General features: G+C 39.4%; 1 protein-coding gene across 1 annotated transcript; it reads right to left on the reverse strand.

Annotated features, from left to right (window-relative positions):
- On the reverse strand, positions 1-27,644 carry slc27a6 (solute carrier family 27 member 6). The gene is made up of 10 exons (XM_034602783.1): positions 27,031-27,644; positions 22,371-22,580; positions 21,058-21,216; positions 17,707-17,831; positions 14,440-14,634; positions 3,722-3,812; positions 3,416-3,614; positions 2,810-2,907; positions 2,101-2,231; positions 1-744 (listed from the first exon to the last, which is right to left on the reverse strand). The coding sequence occupies exons 1-10, from the start codon at positions 27,515-27,517 to the stop codon at positions 568-570; spliced, it is 1,872 nt and encodes a 623-aa protein (XP_034458674.1). The 5' UTR covers positions 27,518-27,644; the 3' UTR covers positions 1-567.
- Positions 27,645-27,944: the final 300 nt, after the last annotated feature.

Below are 27,944 nucleotides of genomic sequence, written 5' to 3' on the forward strand. Positions count from 1 at the left end.
AGTTGTCTGTGAGCTATTTAATCTATTATTGACTTAACAATAAATCCCTTATTTGTGTACCTTAAAATTCGACCAATTTAGCCATCGGTTCAGATATAATTAGGTACTTAAGTTGGATTTGAAGGGAGCAATATTTGGACAATTTATTGGACAATGTATTTTTATATTAAGGGCATTAGAATTTAAAAATGAAAGCCATGTCTCAACATATCCCTTATAGGGTCTTAATGTTTAAATTACAATAAATATTCACAAATGGCTTTCATACACACAAAACAGACTCTTTTATTTAAAAGGTAAGGCCTGTTTAAAAGGTATGAATGGTGCGATCGCCTTAGTTTGTCTGTTTGAAGGTTTTAAACTGGTAAATAACATGTGATATTTGTGTTAAGTATTGCAAATGGTCAACTGATCATAATCCACTTATTTACGAATGTATTTTCATTCAAATCATCCTATCTGATTGTATTGTGTTTCCATGGACTTCCTTTAGATATCTGGATTCAGCAGAGCTTATGATCTCCCTCTTTGTTTGAAGCGGTGTCATCATACCCACACTTGTGAGTCCTATAGCTTGTATTCTCCAGCGAGGATGCTGTGATAGACAGTGTCTGTTAGAGGAATGTAGTTCTTCTGCTGATAGTCCAACACATAGAGAGGGTCCGCGATAGTCGAGGGGTTGAAGCCACTTTGCACCAGCTGGAACTTCTGCAGCTTGAAGGTACTTGTCATTTCCATCATCTCCTAATGAACAGAAATAAACACACAACAATCAGCAGGTTTCACAGTTTAAGGAGGTTGAAATTTATTGTTTGAATTTTTTGGATCATTAGTTAAAAGCTAAAAGGGATCAAATGTACAATAGCCATTTAATTTGTTGTGTCATTTGAGTGTGCGTGCCTTTAGAACATGCTGGTAAGACTGGCTCCACTACTGTGAACACATCAACGACAATAAAGCTGAAGCAATTAGTTATTTAATGATAAGTCAACCAACAATGTTAACGTTTGAAAATATTTTTTGCGCCAAACACTTTCTGAATCTTCTCAGTTTGAAGGACTTTCTCTTTGTTGTGTTTTATGTCATAAAAGTATTTGGGTTTTGGACTTTTGATTAACATGTGAAAATGTCACATTGGGCAATACGTGCAAATAATAATATCTAACAAGTTCAATATTTAAATATTTAAATAATCAATGAACTGATTGATGACTAATGAGAAGAACAGTTGCAGCTCCAGACCCAGAGTTGCCAACTTTGGGGTCAGGAGTATCTTTACAGATGAGTGGAATTGTTTTGCCGATCCAGACTTTCCATGTGTCCACTCTGGTTTTCAAACAGAGCTTCTAACAAACGAATTGGAAACGTTTATTACACTGATAGTTTTGATGCTTTTGCTTTCTCACTCTATCAGTGCTGCCCAGAACAGTCAGTGTAGCTCAGAACTGCTCAGTCAGACTAAGCTCATCACACATCATCTACTTCTCTCCTCACTGCTTTGGTAGGAAAACAGCCTGCATCACATGATCATCATTGTTTGTTCATCCTCAGACAAAAAACCACAAAGAACCTTAATAAAATGTCTCTGAACTGTACGGATCATGTTTAGCCTTATAATGTAAAGATCAACATGTATTTCTACGGATGCTTTTGTTTTCTAGTTATGTGATCAGCATTTACCTTTCACTTTGTTGAACGTCACTTTTGTATGTTGCTATAACCAATACTACTGGCAGACATCGGCATTTCCTCTCATTTCTTATTTAGCCTCTGACAATGTTGTTCATATTGAATGACTGGTCCTAGCTGGATAAGAAAACCCAGGGTTATCGGAGACCGTTGATAACCAGCTTTGCAGTACGGGTTATCATGACAGTCAATGTTAGGTTAAGTGAAAAGATATTCTGTGTATGTTGAACATTTCATTCTAAAAGCTTTGTGAATGATCAAACACTTAGGAGTCCTAAGGTTAGGACTAAGTGAGCTGTATGAGGATTTGGGGGGGGGGTGAACAAACCTATTAATAGTCATAATAAAAGAGCTATTATAGTCATAATAAATCAGAACAAAGTCAAGATGTAGCATTGCCCTGCTCTTTACCTGAATCCTAATGAACCTCGGATGAGCGTATGCTGGCAGATCTGTCACCACGTGCTCAAAAAGTTTCTTCCCATCAAACACGAGACCTGGTCTTATAATCACAGCAGCCATTCCCGCTCTGCCCTCGAGCCCTGTGGAAAACATTTAATGTAAGGTCAGCTCAGCGTTAATATTTACCAAGAAGAGAAACAGCGTGGTTTCCCTTCTTTACGTCATCCATCTTTGCAAAATAAAACACCTTCACAGCAAATATTAAAAATACAGCCGTTTCCTTCCTACAAGGAAACACATTCCAGTGGGCTTGAAAATAAAATGTAGGAAAAGTTGATTGGAACTAGAATCACATCATCATCACCTAATCATTTAGTGATGAAAGGTTCTGTTCCTGAGCTCCAAGGCATTCATCAGATATAATTGCAATTTAAATTTCTCTTTCAATAAAACAGTTTGGCTGTCATGAATCATTCATATCTATCATGTCAATCTTATTATTTTGCCTGTAGTGACTTGACTTGATCTCACACTGGTTGTACTGTACATAACTTCTTCTTACATAACTTTATGTAACAACTTGGGCTTCTTCCAAATCTCATAAGTCCAGTCATGTTTACACTTGCTGAATACCTTCAGCCTCAAATATGCAATATTTAAGTATAACTGTATATATATATATAGCAGACATATTGACACAAACATATTTCAAACGTACCTGGTATTTCTACTCCATACACATTGACTTCCTGCATAAAATCCACCAGCCCAAGAGCCTCTGTTAACTCTGTCGTTGCTACATTTTCACCCTTCCACCTGAAATCAGGGAGAGATGCTGATTTCAGTCAAAGTAATTAATAGTGCAAGTCTCGTGCAAGTGTTGCACAACATTCAAGACACAGCAGTTTACTTACTCTGTGTACTTTAATATAGTTACTGTATCGGCTTAACATGGAAGAAACCTGATTCAAATTCAACTTGAATAATGTTTTTACTTTTAAAAGTAAAAGCCCATGGAACCATGGATCCTGTTGATTCCATTCCCAAGGGGCTCAAAAGGGACAGATTTAAATAAAGAATGGTCAATATATTGTTCCTTTAATATTTGCAGGAAATTTAATGAACTTCATTCCTGACTAACGGCTAAATCTTGTACCATCACAGGTTAAATGTCACGGCACAACAGAAGACAAACGTCCATACAAAGACAGACATGTCTGTAATAATGCCATGGCACTGCAGGAGATCTCAGACAGCAGAGATTACAGCTAAAAAGTTGTCTTTAAAAGGAGAATGCTGGGAAATATTAGACCTCAAACAGTACCTGAAGGTGTCTCCTACTCTGTCCTTAAAACAGATGAAGCCCTCCTGGTCTTCAGCCATGAGGTCACCAGTGTTAAAGTAGGCATCTCCCTTCACAAATACATTTCGCATCAGCTTTTTCTCCGTCAGCTGCTTGCTTCCAGCATAGCCAAAGAAGGGGCTGGTGGCGCTCACCTTGGACAGTAAAAGCCCTGTCTCACCTGAGAGAAAAAATAAGTAAAATTTTTTTTTTTTCAGTTGATCAACTTTGAAAACACAATCTAATTGAAATTATATTTGTGGAGATGTTTAGCAGTTGGACTCTCACCCCTTCCCACTCGCTGACAGAAACCATACTGATCCTTCACTGGCTCGTCTTTCTCCATGTCATACTTCACTAGATCGTACTTGAACAAGAGCTACAAAAGTAAAGAGAACGTGTTAATCATGGAGCAATGGCATAGACATCGTAACTGTAACAATCAGTCACATTCCAACTTAAGGTTAAATCACGTTTATGGGGAAATAAATAACAAATTCAAAATCCACATGATCTGGCAGTGATTTGGACCCACAGTTTGACCCAGTATGTGGCCGCTACTGTAGTTTGTTTGAGGATGTAGAAGGAGACATGTTCAACTCGGTCCACAGACTGAAGGCAAACTGCCAAGCCCCCACTGCCTGCTACAGAGCACCGGTCAGCTGTTTGTTCAAATTGTATTAACTTTGAACGGGCAATTTACAATTTACAATTGACATGACAAGTTTGAAGTTGATTAGCTAAACCATTCGGGGGATATGCGTTCCAAATTCAGACAGATAAACGTTTGAGGAATTAGTAGGTAGATAAATATTTATACATGACTGCAAACAGCAATAGTAGCCTGCTTTAAAAGTTCGAACAGCATGCAAAAAAATCATTTTGTCTAAACTACTAATTTCAAAGACAAACATAACATTTTACACTTGTTAGATTTTAGTCCTTCAAAATCATGGGGATGAATAACCTCAGTACTGCGGTCAGTGATATCCAAGGTTGTCACATCTACTAGCACCACATATTTAAAGCATCTAAGAAGGAAGAGATTTAGGATGCAACATACCATATATGGACAAGATATCAAGTTAATACCTATTAGTTTTTCTAAACACAATTCTTACCGAGCTGAACTTCTTCTAAAGACGCATAACACATTAATAAGATGATGCATTTTTTAAGATTGGGAGCTATTTTAACAAAATTGAATTGAATAGAGGGGGTAAAAGGAAACAAATCTGTCCACTCATTTTTAAATTATGTTTTCCTCTGAGTTTTTCTATTTTGGGGGTTTGAATCCATACCTAGCTTAGAGCTAGAATTACCGCACTGTGGTTTTATGCCTCCCCCAACCAGTGCAGTTTCTGTCTTCATATTGCTACATTATCTTTTTTTCCAGATTCATTTAAGGTCACTGTGGCCTTTACCTTTGACCACTGAAAACTGATCATTCACTCATGAGAGCAGCCAAATCTTCAGGAGGACCTGGCAGGAGGAACTGGAGCAGGGCATAATCCATCAAATAACGTATTAGCTGACAGAACATTCTATAAGTAAAGGTGAATGTGTCTAGTGCAATATTTTCCATAATTTTATCAAAGAACACTTCAATATTGGACTGACTTTTCTCTAAGATGGCCGCTGCGAACAAGAACATCAACACTAGTGATTCAAATTCTGGTGTCACAGTAAATGATAAGGATCGTACCTGGAGTAAGGTTGTGGGGCAGAGTAAGTCCAAAGTGACTGTTCTACCAATCCTTGTCATGGAGAGAGAAATCCTAACAAAGGAAATGGCCATATCCAATCCTATCAGAGAGGAGGAGTTCTACCACAGTCTCATCCAGCAAGTTCATCCAAACCATTTGAGGTCAGTACATAAAGTTCATGTTCTCTGGCGTATATACCTTCATAACAAGGAGGCAAGAGCAAAGCTTATGTTGAGAGGAATATTACTCAGAGGAAAGTTTCTGATTAAAGCTGGATGCAAGTTAGCTGGAGGAGTGATGAGACGTATGATAAGGTATAAAGGACAACTTACTAATTGCACTAATGGAGATCGCTTTGTTTATGTTGAAGAGGCTCCAACTAGTCCCATACCACGTTCCATAAAGCTTGGCCCACACTGGGTTAGAGTGTTTTATGATGGACAGAGCCCTGATGGAGTACAGACTCGACTCAAAGTAAGGCACACCAGTGAGTCAGGATGAAATGGAGTATGGTCCAGCAACACAAGAAAATATTAGATGCATTGTGGAAACATATAATTTCCATGAACGGGACAAAAACCCATCATCTAATAAGGGATTGGTACAACATTCTCAACCTGATGTAAGTGACAATGAAGCTGAAGTCAACGATGATCATTCTTATACTCTCGAAAAAGAAAAAAAAAGAAGATGAGAAGGAAGAGGAGAAGCCTGGGGGGGATGTTTCACCCTGTAAAAAACAGGGTGAAACATCATTGATTGAAAAGTGACACGCGATTGGTCAATCACACTTAACGGTGACCTATGATACAGCTCCTTTACTCCACTATCACTACTGTGGCTAGACTCTGGCAGTACAAGATGGCAGTGGGCCTATCTGAGAGATTTTGGCTTGATTTTTGTACAATCGGAGGAGGTGGAAATCTGCCCTCTATCTTTATTTACAGCCTACTACGCTACACTACACTACACTATACATGCTATACTATTTTATTCAGACAGAAATGTTTTACTTTTTACCCACCTATATTTACTTGAGCTCCCCTAACATGATGTACTCTTCAATAGTATGTGAAGTAGTTCATTCTAGCTATACCTTGACCATCTATATCAGTAAAGTGATGCCTCCTCTTTAATGAATCAGCAGTTACAACCAAATAACATAACAGTCACACTTCTTTCTAATTCAAAGGTATTTTAAGAACATTTTGCCGACAATTTCAGTGCACGACTTTTACGTTTTGCCACTATCAGGACCTGGTGGACTACTACTTGTACTCACTGCAGCTGCCAATGTAATGTCTCTATCTTATTTGATGTACTCTGACAATCACCTTGAGATCTGTCTCTCTCTGGTTTGTAGCAACTGTTAGTGTAATTGTTGGCAGACAAGTGTGAATGAAGCTTGAGGGTTATGGATCAACAAGGAGAGGGACATTTGTTTATTCAGATACAGCACTTTTATCCAGCGCAAAAGTCTCTTTGCACAGTAAACACCAGGTCAAAATTGCAACATGATTAACTGTAGTGTTGCAACCATGAGATGCCCACACAGCTGTGGTTATTTTTAGGTATATATATCCCTATAGGTATATCCCTCCTCCCTCTTTTAAGTTGTGTACACGCATATACACATAAGAACACCTCCGATTTTTCATATCAGAAAATATAATCTGTTATTTTTACAAATTGGTTTCCTAATAATCATTAAAAAGGCATAAAGGCTAACACATATTCTATAAATGAAGGCTTCCCTCAAAGGAACACTGCCACAACTTAATCTAAGAATACCCAGAGCTTTTAATCCTGTTAACACAGGATATGTGTCCTGAAATTAAATGTTTGATAACTTCACTTTTATAAGGCACTGGGACAGATCTAATAATAGCCCAGATGAGGTCAGAGATTAAAGCTAAATACACGAAGCCCCTCTTTCAGATTAACAGCTATACTCAGTTCTTCATTAGTGAGGCTAATACCTATGACAGCTCCAGGAAAGCTACTTTAGTGGTCATCTTTCTCAACAGACTGGCAGCTTTGTCTCCACAACAAAAAAATCATTTTGTCATTCTCCACCAAACATCTTTGGTTTCAGCACATAACAATAACACACATCTTACTATTGTAGAAAAATGTAAAATTGAACAGCCTATCATGCAGAGTTAAGTAAGAAAACTTTGTGTTTATCCCACCTGGTTTATCTGCATTAAATACGTTATAGTCAATGTCCATGAAATTTAACGGGGTTTAATTTATTACTGTTCATGTGTATGGTTTATATATACGGTTAAATTATTAACTGAACTGCTGTTACTTTTTCATACATTGCATGTTGTCTACTTCAGAGGATGGTTAATCAATTGACACAATCTTCAGACCCAAGTTCACAACCTTTGAAAATAAAAGCTCTGTAATTAGGCTCGATACAAAGCATTGCAGAAACAACATGAACGTTGTGCTTTTAGTTTGGAGAGATTTTCAAATTCATCAAACAGGAAGTGATTCTATTAACGTTGTTGTCCTGACTGGGATCAGCTTTGTAACAACTGTTACAAAGAAGTGCCTATATCTTCTAAATATTTGAACCTGTTAAACACAGCACTAGGTAGTCCAAGCCAGTTTTCCAGAATAGCATCTACTGCTCAACAAACGCAGAATTGATTTCCAAACACCAAATATGCAATATTTGACACGCAAAGGAATTCTGTTTTGTCTCTGTGCTGTGGTGCATTGTAAACCTAGACTGAAAATCATTAAAGAAATTGGATTGTACCAAGAAACTACAAAGTGTTGCGTCAGTGACAACAGTGACTAGGGAGCATTGATTATTATTAAGGAACACTGCCACAACTTAATCTAAGAATACCCAGAGCTTTTAATCCTGTTAACACAGGATATGTGTCCTGAAATTAAATGTTTGATAACTTCACTTTTATAAGGCACTGGGACAGATCTAATAATAGCCCAGATGAGGTCAGAGATTAAAGCTGACACATGACACCCATTAATAATAATGAATAATCATCACAATCTGTAATAAAACATAAAGACATAATAACATAACCTTGGAACGCAATATTGCAGGATGAATCAAATGAGTCACTATCAACACCCCCCCTCCTGCTGATGGAGGACAGGAGGGAACAACATGGATAATACATGGCCCAGGAGATCTCATCTGAGCTGTTTAGCCCAGCCCCCCCCCCCTTCACCAAAGTATACCCAGCTTAACATGTGCACTGGAGAGATTCATGTCTTGCACATTGCTTCTAACACAGTTAAAGATATGGGAGGTTGGGAAGTGAACATGGGAAGCACTTGAACAGACAAGTGTGGTTTAAACCTTGACTGACTAGTATTAAAGAAGTTGGATTGTAACAACAAAGTGTTAAGTGTTGTGTCAGTCTGTCAAAAACACTGAATAAGGTACATGCATTATTGTTAGAGAAGGGATCACCCTCTATCCTCACTGATCAAATAGAAGTCAGGTGGACCTGCTTCAACAAGGGCGGCTGCACTGTTCTTTCACTTTCAGTTAAATATATAGAATTATGGTCTTTCTTGAATCATTACAGCAACCTGATATTTAAACAAAAGTTTAATATCAGGTTGCTGACAAGTTTTGTATTTAAAGGATTTGATCACACTACACATATATGTGCATTTGCGTATTATTCATATCTACTGTGCGTTGTGCATATATAGTAGACTGTAACTCAATAGTACACCTATAGGTTTACTATCTAATCATTACAGATAATACTTAAAATCGTTCCATTTAAATCCTACTATATACTTACTGTTTGAAAGAAATTGTGTATATACCTCTGTCCAAAATCCCATTTCTCATAGTTGTTACACATTAGTCTTTTTGTAATCATTATAGTGTTAACTATATATCTTGTGTTTGTCTCTTTTCTTTTGCTCTACTTTGTGGAAACACACGATGAGTTGTCTGTACAGTGCTATTCAAATAGAGTTGAGTTGAGTTGACTGAGTCCACAAAACACGTTTGGAGTTTTAGGGGTAAACAGTGTCTGCTGATATTTTCAGACGAGGTGCATTCGGGGGCCGTCAGAAATGCTGACGTCAACTAGTTTGGCCACTTCTGGTGGACTTTTAGGCCTGTGTGGTTTCATCCAAGTATCTGCAAGTCCCGACATTAACATTCGACTCGAAACGAGGTCATTTCCAGAGCTCCCAGAATTCAGGCTTACTTGTCGTCCCTAAAGTCTCTAAAAGTAGAGTAGGAGCAAGAGCTTTCAGCTATCAAGCTCCTCTCCTGTGGAATCATCTCCCACTTTCAGTTCGGGAGGCGGACACCATCTGTACGTTTAAGAGTAGCTTAAAACCTTCCTTTATGATAAAGCTTATAGTTAGAGCCGGTCCAGGCTTGTCTTAGACCTGCTCTTAGTTATGCTGCTATAGGTCTAGAATGTCGGGGGACACATGACACACGGAGCTTCTCTTCCCAGCTTCTCCTTCCTCTTCTCACTCCTTATCACATCAAAGAAATGAATATCTCATCAATACAAGTTACTGACTTGACTTCTTCCCCGGAGTCCCTTTGCCTTATCGTCCGCAGATCCAGGGCCACATCGTGGATTATGATGGTGGATCGCGTATCAGAGATCGTAATGGTGGTTCCTGTATCCTGTTGGCATCTGATAGTGGTGGTGGACCACGATGGAGGTGGCAGCTGATGGTGGATCCTGATGGCGGCAGTGGACAATGACTGTGGACTATAATGGCATCCGATCTTGATGGTGGATCATGATCTTGCTGGCTGCTGACCATGGACTATGATTGCAGCAGGACTGCTTGATATATAGTATTTCTCCTCGGATCCTCGACCATTACTGACAATAATCCATCACTTCATTGACCGCCAGTTATGCTTCAAAATGTTTATTCTTATCAATGCTGCTAAAACCCTTATCTTGATGAAGTTCTCCTTTACACTTGACATCTATTGCACTTCTGTCCGTCCTGGGAGAGGGATCCCTCACATGTGGCTCTCTCTGAGGTTTCTACGTTCTTTTTTCCCTGTTAAAAGGTTTTTTGTAGTTTTTCCTTACTCTTGTTGAGGGTTAAGGGCAGAGGATGTCACACCTTGTTAAAGCCCTATGAGACAAATTGTGATTTGTGAATATGGGCTATACAAATAAAATTTGATTGATTGATTGGATTACACCACAGGAGCAGTATGGAGGCATAACATGTGAATCTGTTGTTTGTTTACGTCTGAAGATAGGTCTCTAATATCTTCAGTTGTATTGGATTTGGCTGCTACCTGGCAGAACTGTTTTGAGGACTCAAACACTTCATCCACCCCTCCATCGGCATAGGGGTGAGTAGATAATGCGTGAATTATCATTTTTGGGTGAACTATTCTTTTAATTTAATAATAGTGACTTGTCAAAAACAGACCTGATATTTAAACAAAACTAAGTTTAGTGTATTATAAGGATTGAGTGGCTCAGTATGTGGCTGACGCACCTCTGGAGTCAAGTAGCTGTGTGCCTTGACTACAATTTGTTCATCGTGATACTGCTAAGAACAGGAATGGAAGACATTTTAGCTGCTCCTCTATGTTGGAGGGGGGGGGGGGGGGGTCAGAGGAGGTCCTTGTTGTAAAACTACCATATACCAGCAGTGGGGTGCTGGAAGGAATTGGTATGTAGCCTATGGACTCCCACTCTTCTGAAATGAACCCTGTCAATTCTGTAACACTGTTGTTTCCCAGAACAGGCTGAACAGAACAGTCGATGAAGCTCTGTTTTTAACAGTGTGTTCCTGGTGGGGCTGGCAGAGCAAACAGCCTTCACTAGCTCACAGTGGTAGTGTGCTCTCCTCAGTCAGCCTAGGTGTTATGGCAGCTGGAGATATTCAGCGTCCCGCTATAACCCCACATAACTTATGCCGGCCAATAAGACATTACTGAAATGCTTTTAGAGGAAAAACACAGCCAGTGCCTTGTAGACACAGCACCCCTTCACAATTTGGGGCGGCTGTGGCTGAGGGGTAGAGCGGTTGTTCGATCCCCAGTCCTCCGCATCTGCATGCCGAAGTGTCCTTTGGCAAGATGCAGAACCCCAAATTGCCCCTCAAAGAACAAAAAAGTGCTGCTAATAGGTGCACTGTGTGAGTGGGTGAATGGCAAACTGTACTGTAAAGGAGTGGTTGTCAAGACTAGAAAAGTGCTATATAAATACAAACCATTTAAAATGTCCCTTTCCTAACGCAGACACTAACTCACACACTAGGTGAGAAATGTATGTTTAGAAGTGAACTTCTTAAAAGGACATTTTTTCTTATGCATGCTCATGGGGGGAACTGTCAGGGCTCTGCAAATCAAGCCGTTTTTAGAAACATACTTTGGAAAATGTCTGGAAAATTGGATCCAGACTTTCTTGGACTTTGCCGTTCACATATGAAAAACGCAGCAGACGATTCTCCAAGTCGAACGCCTTGCCAACAACAGGAAGATGTCATGAACATCCACGCAGGGGTAGTGTCTTGGTAAACCATGGAGGAGGCTGGACGTAACGTATACATTCTGCTGCATAAATCATGTGTTTTTGTTTACAGCAACACTGGTGTAGGCCCTTATCACCAAAAGCTCTTCTAAAACCACTTTCAAGGATATACTTTACATTAGAGCTGAACCTATTGATTATTTTTCTACTGATTAATCTATATTTTGTATTATTATATAATAATGAATTTATCAAAAGACTTGTCATTTATATGTATTTAATAATCTTCTCTTAAATAAAAACAAATCTGACAACAAACTATGCACTGTAAGGCATTATTCCACAACAGAAAATAGCCCAGTCTGAACTGCTAGTCAGCCTTTTATAGTCCCATACAAAATCTCTCCAAAATTAAATTGGTGCAAGAGCTTGTTCCATTAAAGTTAAATGAATATATAAATCTACATTAAGCTGTCCAACAACAAAAGAAATGAAAACCAAAGTAAAATTCAAGTTACTTTCTGGAGGAATATCAAAACACTGTGTAAATCCAAGTTTAGCAGTCTATCAAAAGAATTATCTTAAAGTATCCTAGCAGTTGTATCAATGTCTGTATGACGTCAAAAACTGACTAACTAAGAAATACAATAAAGTAAGTATAATTCAATAGTATTTTAACAATGTTTATTATTAATTTTAACATAGAACTGAAGTGTACTCTAATAATAAAATATTCTTTTCTCATTTCAAGTACAAAATAAAGAGCTTTTGAAATAGTCATCTTAAAATAAAATGCCTAATTTTTGAAAAAATAAATAAAAAGATGTAGTTTGAGTTTCCCCATTTCTTCTTTTTCTTAATATATAATTACTAAAAAGCTGCGCAGGTTAAAATAAGTCTACCGTAAATGCGAGAGAAGCTGCGCATGTTAAAATAGAAATGCTCTGTCAAAATCTGATAACAGCGTGTAGGTCTGTATAGAACGGCTTCTGGGTCCGCTCCGGACCGCGGCCAAGGTATTATTGATCTATGCTAGATTATCATAGGCGATTTTTTTCGGTTCAGCTTGCTCTTCAGGTGAATCCATGCTTTGACTGTGGAGCCACCTTCCATACGACGTCGCCCCAGCCCTACCTTACATTAAGAGTATTTGTAATCATTTGAGTGGTAAGGCTCTACATATGGTAATGTCAGTCTCTGGTGAGTCAGTCTACTACTTTGGTCTACACTGATAAAAACTGATCAACATTTGTCATTCACAGTCAGCTACAGCTGAATTACACAATGCTAACCTTTCCTTTGGTATCACCAACAGACTGACAGTGTTGGCTTTTATTGAAATTTCACGACTTTCATTGCCATGGAATTTAGTACAAATATCCCCAAAACCCTGTGAAGGAACCCTAAGGACTTTGGTGAGCCCCTTACTTTGATGTAGTGACACCAGCAGGTACACTTTTTACTAAAAATGTGGAAGATTGCAGTTTCTACTATATTTTTGAAACATTTTGAAAAAATATTCACGGCGACCCCGGATTCTTGCTAAAATAGATGATCTAGGCGAGTGATTTTTTTCTAGCACCATTATCAGGTCAGAACTTTATTCAAGATTCAATGCTTTATTTGTATGTTATTTAAAATGTAGGACTAAATAACAGCAAACTATAATGACATTTCCATTATCCTTGCTGTTTAATACTAATTAGCATAGTAACACACTGAACTGATCTGTCCCTTCATACCTCACCAGTCCAACTAAATGTTTGTACCAAAGAAATGTTCTCAAGGATTTCTCCGGCAAGGGCATAAGAATTCCCAAAACACAATAACCTCAGTCTTAATTTCATTTCATTTTATGTCATTTAGCCAGTCAAACAGGGGCTGCAGTGAACTCTTAGTTTTAAGGTTCAGGGGCAAGTATATTTGATTATCATCTGCAAAGCAGTGGAAAGAGACATCGTATTTTTCTAAACTTGATGCTAGGGGCACAGCACATATAAGGAGAATAGGATGGGGCCTACAACGGATCCTTGAGGGACACCACATGTAAGTGGGGCCGTCCTAGAGGAGTTATCACCCAGGTAGACTCCTATCTGTTAAGTATGACTGAAACCATCTGCTGAGTGCTGCACCTTTAATCCCTACAGAGTTCTCCAAACGTGAAAACAGGATTGTGTGATCGACGGTGTGGAAAGCAGCCGTCAGGTCTAAGAGCACCAGGACAGCAGAGTCTCTCGAATCAACAGTTTAAATCAGATCGTTACAAAATCTTAACATAGCTGTTTCGGTGCTATGACGCGATGTAAAACCAGACTGGAACTTTTTATATGCATTATTGTCAATTAGAAATTTTTGCAGCTGGATGAGAACTACCTTCTCTAGGACTTTGGACAAGAAAGGCACTTTAGAAATGGACCTGAAGTTAGAGAGAACTGAGGGATCAATATTTTCTTTCTTTAGCAAGGGCTGCACAACAGCATGTTTAAAGGCAGCTGGGACACTACCAGAGGGAAGACAGGTGTTTATCAGTGACAGAATACATGGGCTAACAGTGTCAAAGACTTCCTTAGGAAGATGAGAGGGGATGCTATCTGAGGGGCAATTTGTGGGCCGCAGATGGATGACAACTTCGGGTAGGGGGGGGTATCAGTGTGTTCCAACACTGTCTTTGTATATATAGAGGGATTGTAGGAATTGTTAGCATGAACTTTCAAGGCTTCATTTACTTTCACTGCTACTGAAAAGATTTGAGATATCTAATTACTTCACACCTGAAAAAGCCCTGTGTTCTATGACGTTTGCAATGTTGCCCATCACTCACCCTGTAGAGGAAGTTGGACCGGCCCACAGTTCCAATCTTGCCGATATGGTTCATGAAACACAGGTTTCCCTCAGTGGAGCCATACACCTCGCACATTTTAACGTTTCCAAAGCGACTCTGGAACTCCCGCCAGACGTCCTGCCGCAAGCCGTTCCCAACTCCCATCCGCACCTTGTGAACTTTATCTACCTCTGTCTGATGAAGTGAGAAAGACGTAGAGACATTAGCAAAACAGATCTGACAAGGGAAAAGTGAGAATTTCTCAATAATGAGTAAATGCTAGAAATTATGATTGTGTTTATTCGTGTTCTTAAGCGGACACACTGGAATATACGAGAAAAAGAGCTTTCAATCAAGCTTTATATAACCTTTAAACAAAAAAAAAAACTACTTGGTCAAATTGGTGTGAAGCAAATGGGTGCAAGAGGGAATCTGTTGCAACAAAAGCAGTCTTTCACCACACATACACACACACACACACACACATTGGACCAAAGCCTGAATTATATAAGATGCTCGAAAGAGTCAAGTCAGGGCAAATCAGGGCTAAAGTATGTCAACTAATCATCTGTAACGCTGCTGCTGAAAGGTAAGAAAATAAAATAACTGCCTCTGTCTTTGACTTACATGTTAAAAGTGATGTTTACAATGTGCATCTTTTTTAAAATTTGTTTTACAAATCCACATAGATAAGTATGAATTTTAACAGGCCATCAACATGGGCGGGATTTCTCCAGACTCTGCCGATGGTCAGTATGGTAAGATGGTCAGATCATTGTGTTTGAGTGTGTATGTGAGATAGAGAGGAAGGGAGAGACAACATATTAAGAAACTTAGGCTAGCTGTGTAGAAATTAATGGTAAACACTGTAGTGCGCACACAGGGTAAGCATTGCCCTAACACTGCTTTTAATTATGTATTATTTTCTATTCCTCCGTGGGAGGCTGTGGCTCAGGAGGTAGATAGGGTTGTCAACTAACCAAGTTCGTTGGTTCAATCCCCGGCTCCTCCATTCAGCATATTGACGTTACCTTGGGTAAGATGCTGAATCCCCAAAGAGCCCCTGACAGCTAACAGAGTATGAATTGTGTGTGATAGAAAGATTGTGCATATAGAATGTGTGCGTGAACAGGTAATTTCACTTTGAGTGGTCGATAAGACTGGAAAAGGGCTAAATACAGTCCATTTATCATTTATGTACCTTATTAATAAGACTATGAATGTGTTTGCATATCAATAAATATATTTTTAAGCAGTTAGTTTAAAAGAGGGCGTTTAGTTATTACTGTCTTAGATTTTTGTGGAATTTGAGTCAGTTAAATATTTGCTTATGTAAAAAAAATATATTTGAATGATGTTACATATTAATTAACAAACTTAAACCTGAAAGACCACAAACCAACAGGAACACAATTAGCATAGGGCCTGTGGAGCTCCTCAGGGTCTGGACCCTCGGCTGGTAATCTAGTCCAGCCGAGGGTCCAGCTACTCTGAGATACTCAAAAGAAGAAGAACTGGTATCTCTTTGCCTACAGCGCCAGACAAACTGGAAGCTCAGAGGATTCACTGCCTTCTTTGTTAGGGGGAACTATAGAATACAGCTGACAATGACAGCTGACATTTAGTGGAAGACATGATGGCCATATGCAGCTGCTTTTGCTATCCACAATATGCAGTACATTTCGTGTGAATCTCATGTGCCTGTAGATGCAGCTCTCTGAGTCATGAACGTTTTATCTCCCCTTTCCATATTATAAATAATAAAGTTGTATTATAATTTTAAGAATGACTTTACTGCTTCTATGATACTCTCTGGAGCCTAATTATTCTACTAATTATTTGACATAGCCTACTTCAGAATTATTCCTTGGTATTAGTGACCCTCTCCTCATATATAGCTTAAAAAACAGATTTTTTTTTTATTGTTAATGTGTTGGATGTGGTGTGTAGATTACAGTTTGAAAACTTTAACGTTCATCCTACCTGACTTCATGAATATAAAGACGGTGTGCTTTAACAGCAAGGTCTGTTAAGCAAGCAACACAATGTTCAGACCAAAGTCCACAACTTTTCAGATTAAAAACTAAAATTTTGCAGCATTAAAAATAAGGATAGAATTGCTATAGAGGAGATGATTCTATAAATGTTGCCACCATGACAGAGGTTAACACCTGTGAATGTTTGTGTCTGACTGGCTAAATAATATTGCTGTGGGGCCAGTTTTGGCCTGCTGGCCGCCAGTTGCTGATCACTGCTGTAGGGGAAAGGCTGACTCCACCAGTAACTATGAAAACTACTTAACAGAAAGTTAATTAGACAATGCAAACACATTGAAGTGTTATTGCAGAAAAATACATAAATAGTACTAGGTATTGGGTTGAATTTCATAGAATCTTAGGAAGCATGACTAAATTAACACTTGAAGTTTCTATACTTACACATATACAGTAAAATTAAGATTATACTATTAATTATTATCATACAGTTTATTTTTGGCCACTGAATGCCTGAGTAACATCTACTTTTGGACAAACCTGCAGAAAGCCGGGGTATGTGCCTGCTGGCCAATTTGCACGTTGATCACAGTGCACAATGATTGTATGCAAGCAGTCATTAGTAAACATGCTTGTGTGCACACATTGAGCTTGTGAAAGGGTGCGTATGTGCTGTACGTGTCCACATCTTTAATTTTCAGTCACTGGCGAGGACATTCATGGCAGGCTTTCCACCCAGACAGCCAAATAACAGAGGGAGAGGGGACAAAGAGGACTTTGAGTCCAGCTTCATGAAAGGATGAGCTCTGACCTCACACTGTGTGTGTGCATGTCTATGTGTCCAGTGGGAAGATGCAAACAATGAAACAAAGACCCTGCTTATCTTTCTGCTACAGTTGTACACAAAGTTACTTGAATGATTCACAAGTCGAGTGCGACTATGTATGTAATTGTTTTATTAAATTGACAAAGTTTAGTTCATCGCTAAAATGATTCTAAAATGTATCCGGAACATATTTATTGCCGTCAGTATGTCCAGAGACCGACATATTATTATTTTCACAAGAGGATATTATGATCACTGCTAGAAGCCAAACAGAAGATGAGAGGATGAGATGTCTTCCCAGGTAGGGAGGTAAATAAGTCACAGAAGAATCAACTGGTGTGCACACATTTTTGTCTTATGATTTTAATCAATTCTGTTCAGCACCTGTGTTTATCAAGTTTGGATGTGTGTGCGTTTGTATACTTTCAGTCAGTAACAGGAGATTACCTTAGGCTGGTTGCAGAGGTATCTGCAGAGTTCACCAATATACTGGAAAGCAGTCACATTATGTTTTCTACAGTCATTCCAGAACTGGGAGGCTGAGAACTTCTTCTTCAAGACACAGGTCGCACCTGCAGTACAAAACACAACAATGTCTTTCATTTTCAGAATTTGGGATTAAATTCCCATATTCAAGATTTTCAACACTAGGCATATCTACTTCATAATTTTATTTATATAAACATGGTGTCTAATTTCCATGTACTGTATATTTGAACTGTTTTGATGATAAAGGTATCTAATGTACTTGAACAAGTGGTGCTGCATTTTGCTACTATGCAGATTTATACATCCTTAAATCCCTGTTTCCCAGCTGTCCCGCCAAATATATCAAAGCAGACTTAATATCATAGCATGTTTCAAACAAACTCCATTTTATTAAGTGTCATCCGAACATGTCCAACCGCACAACTCTTTGTATGCTACAACTGACCGCACAACAGGCAGGGAAATGGCCTGATGTCGTCAAATGCCTTTACATGTATTTAGGTAAACATGTTAAAACTCAAGAACCAAGTTACCAGGGTAATTAAAGAATGGATTTACATGCACATGCAACCTGGTTACTGTAACCCACCATAAAGATGCAAGACAGCAACCAGATTCCTCCACACTCAGTACCAAGTGTCCCGTATAACCACACCTCCACACCTCCACACCTCTGTGTCAGTGCTGCAGAATGGTGTGGCTGGACCCACACTTGTTTGTATTTATTTAACTAATACCTATTGACATGTAAGAATTTGGAAAATTTCGGGAAAATAACACACAAAGCTGAATACAGTTTAAGCTTCCTGGATTTAATAAAATAACATCATCTGAGATAGAACCCATATACTGACCTACAAAAAACCAAATTTCCACATACATTATCTCAAGGAACTCTGCATAGTAAGGTTGAGACCTTACAATTTTATAGAGAAACCCAACAGTTCTTACAACAAGCAGCACGGACGCCTGTGCTTTTTAACAGGAAGAAACCGCAAGAACCAGACTCAATATCTACCCTGACCGGTTGGGCTGAGCAGAGAAGAATGGGGAAGAGAGGTGGGTGGAAAAGTGAGAGAGAGCAGGAACAATTGTGTAACCATCATATTTAAGCTCTGTCAGACTGGTTGTTGACTGGGACATTGAATATCAATGATAGTTTAGTGCGTCGGTTGCAATATGTTAATATTTGTCTGTGCTCACTCCAGATGGTGACATCTCATATTCACCACAGCTAATATTTCCCCCTCATTCCACAGTCCTCCACACAGTGGAGTCGCGTCACAATAGGTACGCAAGAGGAACATTTACAGATCATTCACTGCTCTAACATACATTACACGTGTGAGTAGAATGATTTTAAAATTTAGACAATTTCAAGCGTATGTCAGCTATTTAGCAGCAATGCCCGACATGCAGCTCTACACTTGAAGTTCCACTTGAATCTGTCACATGGATTAAATGTCAAATCTAAAGCAGATATCACTTCAAGTTTAGATTTGTGCTACCCCCTTCCCCCCCCCCCCCCCTACAGGTGAGGAAGCTTGGCCCCATGTGGAGAGAGCCATGCTGTTCAGACCTGCTATTAACATCTGTCCTTAAAGATCCAATGGCAAGTGGACTGCTGTAAGTTTAGTCTGTTCACATCTGGCAAGAATGTCTCCTGAATGGAAACCTTGTGACCACTTGTGATCAGATCTCACTCCTCTGCTCTAAAGGCAAATACCTACACACGTCATTTCTGTTCACCAATAAACAAATGATGTTGTTTTATTCAGTCCGACTATACAGATGAGTCCATTGTCAAATAGAGAGAGAGAGTGGACCCAGGGAGGAGCTGAGTAAATTAAAGGGAGGGTTGGTCATTTGTTTCTGAAACACTTTTTATCTTAGTTGTGAAAATCCTCCTCACGTTGCGATAGCCATCAATAAATAGACATCTGGAAAAACAAAAGCTGATTAGATGATTAGACGGCATACCTGCCTACGTGCACCGTGTCCGTGCTCTCACCGCACATGACCGGAATACACCACTGAAGCAGGGACAATAGCCAGAAGTTAGCGAGTCATGGAAAAGTGCTTGTTCATGTGGGCGGAGCTTTGACGAGAGTTGATGTTAATATTGTGGCCACAAATGACTCAATATTTCGGATATAGCACTGATGTTGATGATCATTATGCAACTAGCTGTTTAGAGGACGTCAGCTTATTAGGGCGTCTCTGAACTTGGCCCAGGAGACATTTGTGTTCACCCTACGAATGGGACCCAGACCACCTCCGAATGGGATCTGAGTGATCTCAAATGTGTCTGGGGTGTTTTCTACAGGCTAAATGTGATAATGTGTACAAGGTTTGTCATGTTTATTATATAACATAAAGCTGTCAGTTCACTGGCCAAAGGTTTGTTGGCACAGCTTGATTGGATGTTGGTCTTTTCCAGTGAGGGACATCGAACTGCCAACGTAGCAGTGGGAACAGAAATTCAGAGTGCAAAAACTTTATCAACAGCACAACCGACTGATAATCGTCATAATAGTCTCCAGTGTTCACTTCCTGCCCAACGTGTCTAATTAAGCTGCTAGTTGAAGTGAAACAGCAGGTCCTCAAAGGGGTCACATAGTTTAGTGGACACTGGACACTGGACTCTGTGAGCAGTCCTGACTACAAATTGCTGGGGCTTAGAAAAAAGTAACATTTCATCTGCTTCACAGGAAGACCATTTCTGACTTTGTCTCCTGATTTAACTCTATAATAATACATTTTTAGTCACATTCAGATGACACTATAGATCATGAACAACTTGTTATCATTTGCTTTGTTTTTCATGTGCATTAAAACATTTCTTAAATGTAATTTCAAATATAAAATCTATGCAAATCTGGTGACAATATCTGGTGGAATAATCAATTAATTCCATAATCATAATATTAATCAAAGGCTATATGCATCTGCCGATCTCTGATCTTCACCTTCATGCCACATCTAGCTGTTCTTTGCTGTCTAACTCATAGACTGTAAATCCAGGAAAGGTTTCTGATGCACCACATACAAAAGAACTTGCTTTGTACTACAGGTTATCCAGGATGAACCAATGTGGGGTTCAGTGAAGCCAGATAATAACAACAACCTATCCTGGGTATGTTGAACATGCTTCGTAATACCGGCACCTGGACCTGAGTACTAAAACACAGGATCTACATAATGGTTTGCTAGATTTCATCTGACATTATGACATAAATGATCAACACATACAGTGAATACGGAGAATTAAGATTCGATGTAGGGTCATGAAGAAACTCTGAATCTTACCCAGCTCTATGGTTCCTCCTATACCGATCAAAGAAGCTGCACTGTGGTAGAGTGGCAGCGGAATATACACCACATCATCTTCAGTCATCCCAAATGCCCAAAAGCCTGCTGCTGCCTTCAAACTCTGCAGATGAGTGATCACTGCAGCCTTCGGGAGACCTGTGGAAATGAAGACATGATACATGACATAGAAAAAAACAACATTTGGTTCAAGACAATATCAGTGCTGCATTTCAATAGCAAATGCACCTCTATGATACTACCTTTGTGGCTGATTGTTATCAGAAACTAGCAACTTTATCATAATTTTGTAATACCCAAAGCTAATGATCCCATCCAAAATGGATCTGATTGTCTCCGCTTAAAACAATATATTATTGTGACCTGTCTGCAACAAGGGAGGTTTCCTTTAGAATGGAAGTGTGCAAAAATCTGTCCCGTTCCAAAAGATACAATTCCTTTTACTGTATGAAGTAGCCCAACAAGCAAAACATTTATAAAAGAGTGAGGAGTGATCATATTAGAAAATACATGGAAACAATATTTCCATCCTCCTAATCTCAGCTAAGTTTCATGGGTCTGATACTTAATAATAGCTCAGGTGTCTCTCTTTTGTCTTGATCATTACTGAGATGTTTCTACACCTTGGTTGGAGTCCACCTGTGGTAAATTCATCTGACTGGATAAGATTTGGAAAGAAACACACGTTCTAGATCAGGTTCTACAACTGACAAAGTCTGTCGGAGCAAAAAACCAAGACATGAGGTTGAGGGAGCTGCCTGCAGACTACTACAAAATATTTAGGCTGCATTTAAGGTTCACAAGAGCCTTGGTGTCCTCCATGATTTTTAAATGGAACAACCAGTACTCTTGTGCACACAGCACCTCTGCAGTTCAGCCAGATTTGGTCACCTTTGTTACCGAGACCCTGCTCCCTGTTTGCTCAGTCTGGCAGAGTTGGCTGCTCTCTACTAGTTTTTTCAAAATTTCTTCCATTTAAACTTTCTCCTTGTCATGAGATTTTTCCTCGAATAACAAGTGAAGTCTAATGTTCACCCATGATGCACCAGTGCCTATTAAACTGTCATTGAACCTTGCAGCAGTTACTTCTGATAAAAAACTGATGCAGTTGCAAAACGAAATAATGAAACTAAATTAATACAAGAACTCAGACATATTAACATTACACATTGATGTTACCTTGCACTGCAAGCACTGCATGTGTCATTATCACTAATATCAGCTGCATGAACTGAAATGATAGCACTGTGATGTCAAATGTCTATCCCCACTGGCCTGTTCAAAAAACTCACCAGTTGTTCCAGAGGTGAAGATGTACAGGGTGGGGGATTTGAGAGAGGTGGTGGCATGTAGCACAGCTGGTACCGGCTGTTCAGAGGCAGCAGCAACTTTATCCAACAGACTGTGTACCTGTGTGTGCTCACTGTGGCTCCCCATGGCCCACACCTGGATGTTGTCCTCCAGCAGGCTGGTTAGGATGCCATCCAAACATTCCACCAGTTCTAGGGGATGGAGACGGTCAAAGGTTACTTGGAATGGTTTGTAATAATTCCTCTTCTCAGCCTGCCTCGCTTCCTACTTCCTTCAATCCTAAAGTTGAAATTGTGAGTATGTCGTGAACAAATGTGTTTTTTTGAGTGTGTTCTAGAGGCATCAGAGCAAATAGGAAGTTCTTTTAGAAGTACAAAGTACATGTTTCACAGTGACTCTGCAAGAAGTGATTGAAGAGATTTATGGACTGTGCAAGTATCTTTCACGTGTTCAAGCAACACTGCATGATAACGACTGTCAGAGGAAAGAAGAAAAACTGATTTGTCACTGAAAGAGATGTTTTTAGAGATCTTTTCTTTGGAAAATTAAAATGCAATGAAATTGACCTTTGAACAGAATGAATTAAATGCATTCTGCCAATAAGCACAAACAATTATGCATTGTATGTCATAACTTTCATATTAAATGGCAAATCTGCACAACACAGCATATCACTGCTGCGTGATCCAGAATACTCTAGTTTTTCACATAAACTGACCTTAGTTCATATAATACAGCACAGAGCAAGTCTTGGGCACTTTGGATGTTTGGAATCGTATCCATTAGAAACCACCTCCACAACAGTGACAAGTTCTCCAGCATGTGTGGAGCGACCTGCCTGCCAAGTGCCTTGATCTGAGCTGAAGTGTAACAAAGACAACCGGTAATGTTTTGCTCAATGTTGATTTAATATAGGTCTGTTCTGTTTACTGTACTTGCAGTTCACTGACCATGATAATAATGAATAATCCAAAAAACTATTCATGCCATTACCTTTAAAAGCATCTTTACTTTAAAGTGCCTAAGATTTCTGCACAGTGCTGTATATTAGCCAATATGTTAATACCTATGTTAATATGTTAATACCTATCCTGTAGAGCACGTCATATATTTTAGATATGTGTCGTATTTTGGATTACTTTGTAAAATACATGACATCAGGTATGTAAATACCTGTGTATACACTGTATATCATGTGTGTGGGCAAGTGAGAGTAAGTGTATTCAATATCAATACAATATTCTGTGGACACTACTCTCATCAGTGTCTGACTTTTCCAGCGATTCCATGAATCCACTCTCCTGTTGCACTGGGGTGGGGGTGAGGACAGCGTCTCTGACAAACATCATGCTTGTTTGGTTGAGCAATGATCTGTCATCCTGTCACATGGCTGCAGCATGGTGAATCCTATTAACTGTAGCAGCAGGATTCTTGCAGTAAAACATGGGGGAAGCTGAATGTGGTTTAACGAAATTTATATTGGTGTATGATTAAAATGGATGGAGAATATAATGCATTCTTTTTTTCTTTTTTTCCTCATTTGTAGCAGATTTGGCAGTTTTCAGAGATCACTTCCACATTGAGCACTAAGTTCCATCCCTCACCGAGGCTCCACACAGTTCACCGTTTCAGAACAGTGACCTGGTAGGACACTTAGCAGTCGGGGTTCATTATTGGACAATTACAACAAAATCAAGGGGTGCACTTTTAAACTATATGTTATTTAATAGGTGTTTAGCATATATAAAAAGTACAATAATGTATTAAATATTACAACACTATAATGTTTTATAGAGTAAGTCTCACAAAACCCACAAAATGGTTAAAGCATCCTCAATCTGTATGTAAAGCTGTGTTGGAACAGTATGAATAATTATAATTAGTCAGCAATAGAAACTGAATTAACTGTAGTTTTATAACTCTAACTAGTAGAATATGAAATGCCCATTGATTCACACGTTCACTATTTTTTGTTTTAAGCTGCAATCAACATTTCAACTTTCAAATCAATTCTCTTTGGTTGAAATGCTCCTAACGGTTCAAATTAGGTTTCCTAACACGAGCGGAAGCTGTTCCAAATTGTTGGAAAAAGAGGCTTCTGTCCCCTTTCGCTTCGCCTTGTGTGTTTAGGGGCAGTTTTCACTCTGCTTTGCAAAACTTTGCTCGGCACAACAAGAGACTTGTTGGAGAAATCAGAATGGTCACAAATGTTTATGACAAGATCTAGAAATAAAAAATAAGATACCAACGTGGTTGGAACTTACTTTGGAGTACTCACAAGCGCATGTTTCACAAAACCCAAGCAACTTGAACACATTGGCGTGTCTTCGGCTAATAAATAGGGGATAATATATATTAATGTCTTCCGTTTAGATTTTTTACTTCAGCTTCACAGACCAGATCATTTTTCTTTTTGTACACATTTGTATGCACAGTTATTATGCATATTTAGTGTGCGATAAACTGTCCCCTGTTGACACATGGAAAGTCTGGAACAGTAAAATATAAAAATACAGGCACCTGGACTTGAGAAAAAATATCTATTGCTCTTTATCATTTGTCCCTTTATTGAAAACTCTATTTGTCTGGTTGTCCAGTAATCGGATTGTTCAGATGTCGACAGGTTTTGGTCTGATCCTCTGAAGTCATTCAGCCCAAGAGCAGGTTAGGTTAGTTACCATGTGTGGTGGGGAAGTGTCCCCAGTGTGTCCCCAGGCTTGACTCCTCCTCCAGCCAAACCCCTGATCAGAGCCAGGCTATATAAGGCACCTGTGGGCCTTTGTTCTTCCTCTGCTTCTTGTCCTGCCTTGGTTGTGGCTGGTGGTGATGGTTACAGCCTGCATGTTGTCCTGACACGAGGCCCCACACTAGAGGTGTTTCACCTGCTGCTGGTTTGTTTTGTTGCTTGGTTCTTTTCTTAATATTGGTTTTGTTCCTTTTTGGCAGTGTGTTACTTTCTTCCCTAGTTTGTTTGAATTGCTATCTTTGTCTATTTGACCAACTGGGTTGTACAGTTTATGGTTATATTGCTTATGGTTATATTGCTTTTAATTTCACTCGGCTTGAGGTCCCCACGACTGAGAGCACCAGGATATGAATGCACCATTGTTGCTACGCTTTGCTGTGTTACACCTGAAGTGAGTGGCTGGTGGCACCCTGGACACTCCTTAGTTAGTCTGCCTCTCCACATGTGGCCTCAGCTCACATCCCCCATTTTTCCTTTGCTTAAGTTGGGTTGACTTTTATAGTTTTAAGAGATTATAGTTTTTAAGGGTTTGGTATTTTAGTAGTTTTCGCTTAATGTAATAAAGTAACATTTGAATCCTCCTATTTGGTGTTGGTATTTTTTTTGGTTGTCTATTACGCCTTTTTTTTCTCCCTAGCAGTTCCAGCCCCTGCTTTTCAATTATTTTTGAATTATTTACAGAAAATATTTGTTTATAAAAATATTATATATATTGACCACATAAAGAAGTGAACTTTCTTTATAACCATGAATCCCCATAGTTAAACCCCAAGTTACCTTGCTACCAACAATCCCTGCTTCACAAAACGGGCTTCGGATGCATAGAGAAGTCTAAAGTCTAAATACAAGGGGACACTATTGGCAGATGCCACTTGCTGCCATGTCAATGAGCACAATGTTTACATCCTGGAATTAGATTGAAAGTCATTGACATCCACAGGACTGAGATCAAGACCAATGAAGGCGTACTGGCTGTAAATCAGTGGTGGAAAGTAGTAGAGTATATTTACTCACTTCATATATAAATGTATTAAGCTCTAAGGTACTTGTACTTAGCTGGAGTTTTCTGAATAAAAAGTCTCAACCTTACTATGGAAAGTGCCTTGAGATTATGTATATTAAGATTTGGTGCTATACAAATAAAATTGAATTCATCTGACAGCTCTAGTGACTTCAGGCACAGAGGTGAATTGTCTTCATAAACAGACAGTTTACAGGATATTTAAACTCTGTTTACTTTGGAACCCCTCCCAGTTTCATGTGAATCAACAGTTCTTGATCTTTCTCAGGTCTCATTATGAACATGCTTCTTGTGAAGCCAAACTGAAAATGAGTGTTTTTTAAAACCCACACCTCCAGTCAGATTTCATTGTTGTGGTAGATCATTTTTTCTTGCTACAGCACAATGGTTGTTATTATCAATATAATACTGAATAGGGACCATTCTGCATAACAAACTTATTGTATTGAAATTTAAAATACTTAACCCATTTTTATTCCAGCCTCACGTCTTTATTGTGTGGAGAAAATAGTCCCCGTTTGAATTGAAGAAATACCGACTGACAAAACATGATTGGGACATAGTCATAGTCATACTCATGATATCTGCAGCCCACTAAGTGACTGAGATGTTGACAGGTCAAGAAGCCAGAAGAATGTAGGAACCCTACAGTACAGAGGTGGATAAGCAGCTCTCTCCGTATTATGTCATAACCCACAATGTGCATGTGAAGCTACTCACAAACACACTTGACCAGATGTTACTCATGACAGGATACAGAGCAGAATTAATAGTCGATATCATTTTCTAATTGTCCTCAAATAAGTGGTGAAGAGACGCAGCCATAGGAGCATGTGCCTCAGTGATGTGACAGCAGAACAAGTGACAGCTTTACCTGATCCAACTATTAGAGTTTTGGCTCCACAGCAGTTAAAGCAGTGCAGCAGAGACTTGGACTTGATGTTCGTGTTGAGGAAAGCCACCGAGCAGCCGACCTTCGCCAACCCGAACCAAACGCACAGGAAGTCGGGTTCGTTGCCCATGAGCAAGGCAACGCAGTCTCCTTTCCTCAGGTTGACACTCTCCAGGAAAACATGGGCGAGTCTGTTGCTGCGCTGCTCGATGTCTCGGTACGTGTGGACGGTTCCCTCGAAGATGACGAACGGCTTGTTGGGGACGCGTTGCGCTTGCTGCACGAACCTCTCCAGGACCGTGTGCACGCTGCAGGTGAACTTAGAGAGCTCCAGCCGCGCTCCGCACCTGATCACCTTGATCAGGAACAACAGGTCCCTCCAGAAGTACGGGAAGCAGACTTTCAGCAGGACATGAGCGGAGACAACACCCATGGCCAGAGCCGAGAGCCATCCCAGAAACACAGACATGTCTGCGGCTGTGAGGACACGATGAAGACCGCTGAAGACAACCAGAGGAGAAGAGTGCTCTCACACTCTGCGGCATGCTGCAGGTGATATACGTTTGTGTTTGTGTTTGTGTGCGTGTGTGACACACACAGCTTGAGGCTGGAACATGAGAGGTGTCGCCTTCAAAATAAAAGAGTATTGTCATTTGTAACCAAAGTGCTGTAGGATTACCGTCCATTTACAGTCGGACTGGTTATAATGATTAATTAAGCATTACTACTCTCTTATTAGAAAGCATTTAATTACACATATGTGCTACAATAACATTACCTTTACACCTGTAAAGTTGAACTTGAAATATGTAAACTAGCTTTGTAAACACTTTGAAATGAGCCTTGAAGGTGCACGGTTTGCTCCCCTCTTGTATTATGTGAAAATGTCATACCAA

Source organism: Hippoglossus hippoglossus, chromosome 12, assembly GCF_009819705.1.
Source record: "Hippoglossus hippoglossus isolate fHipHip1 chromosome 12, fHipHip1.pri, whole genome shotgun sequence".
Lineage (NCBI taxonomy): Eukaryota > Metazoa > Chordata > Actinopteri > Pleuronectiformes > Pleuronectidae > Hippoglossus > Hippoglossus hippoglossus.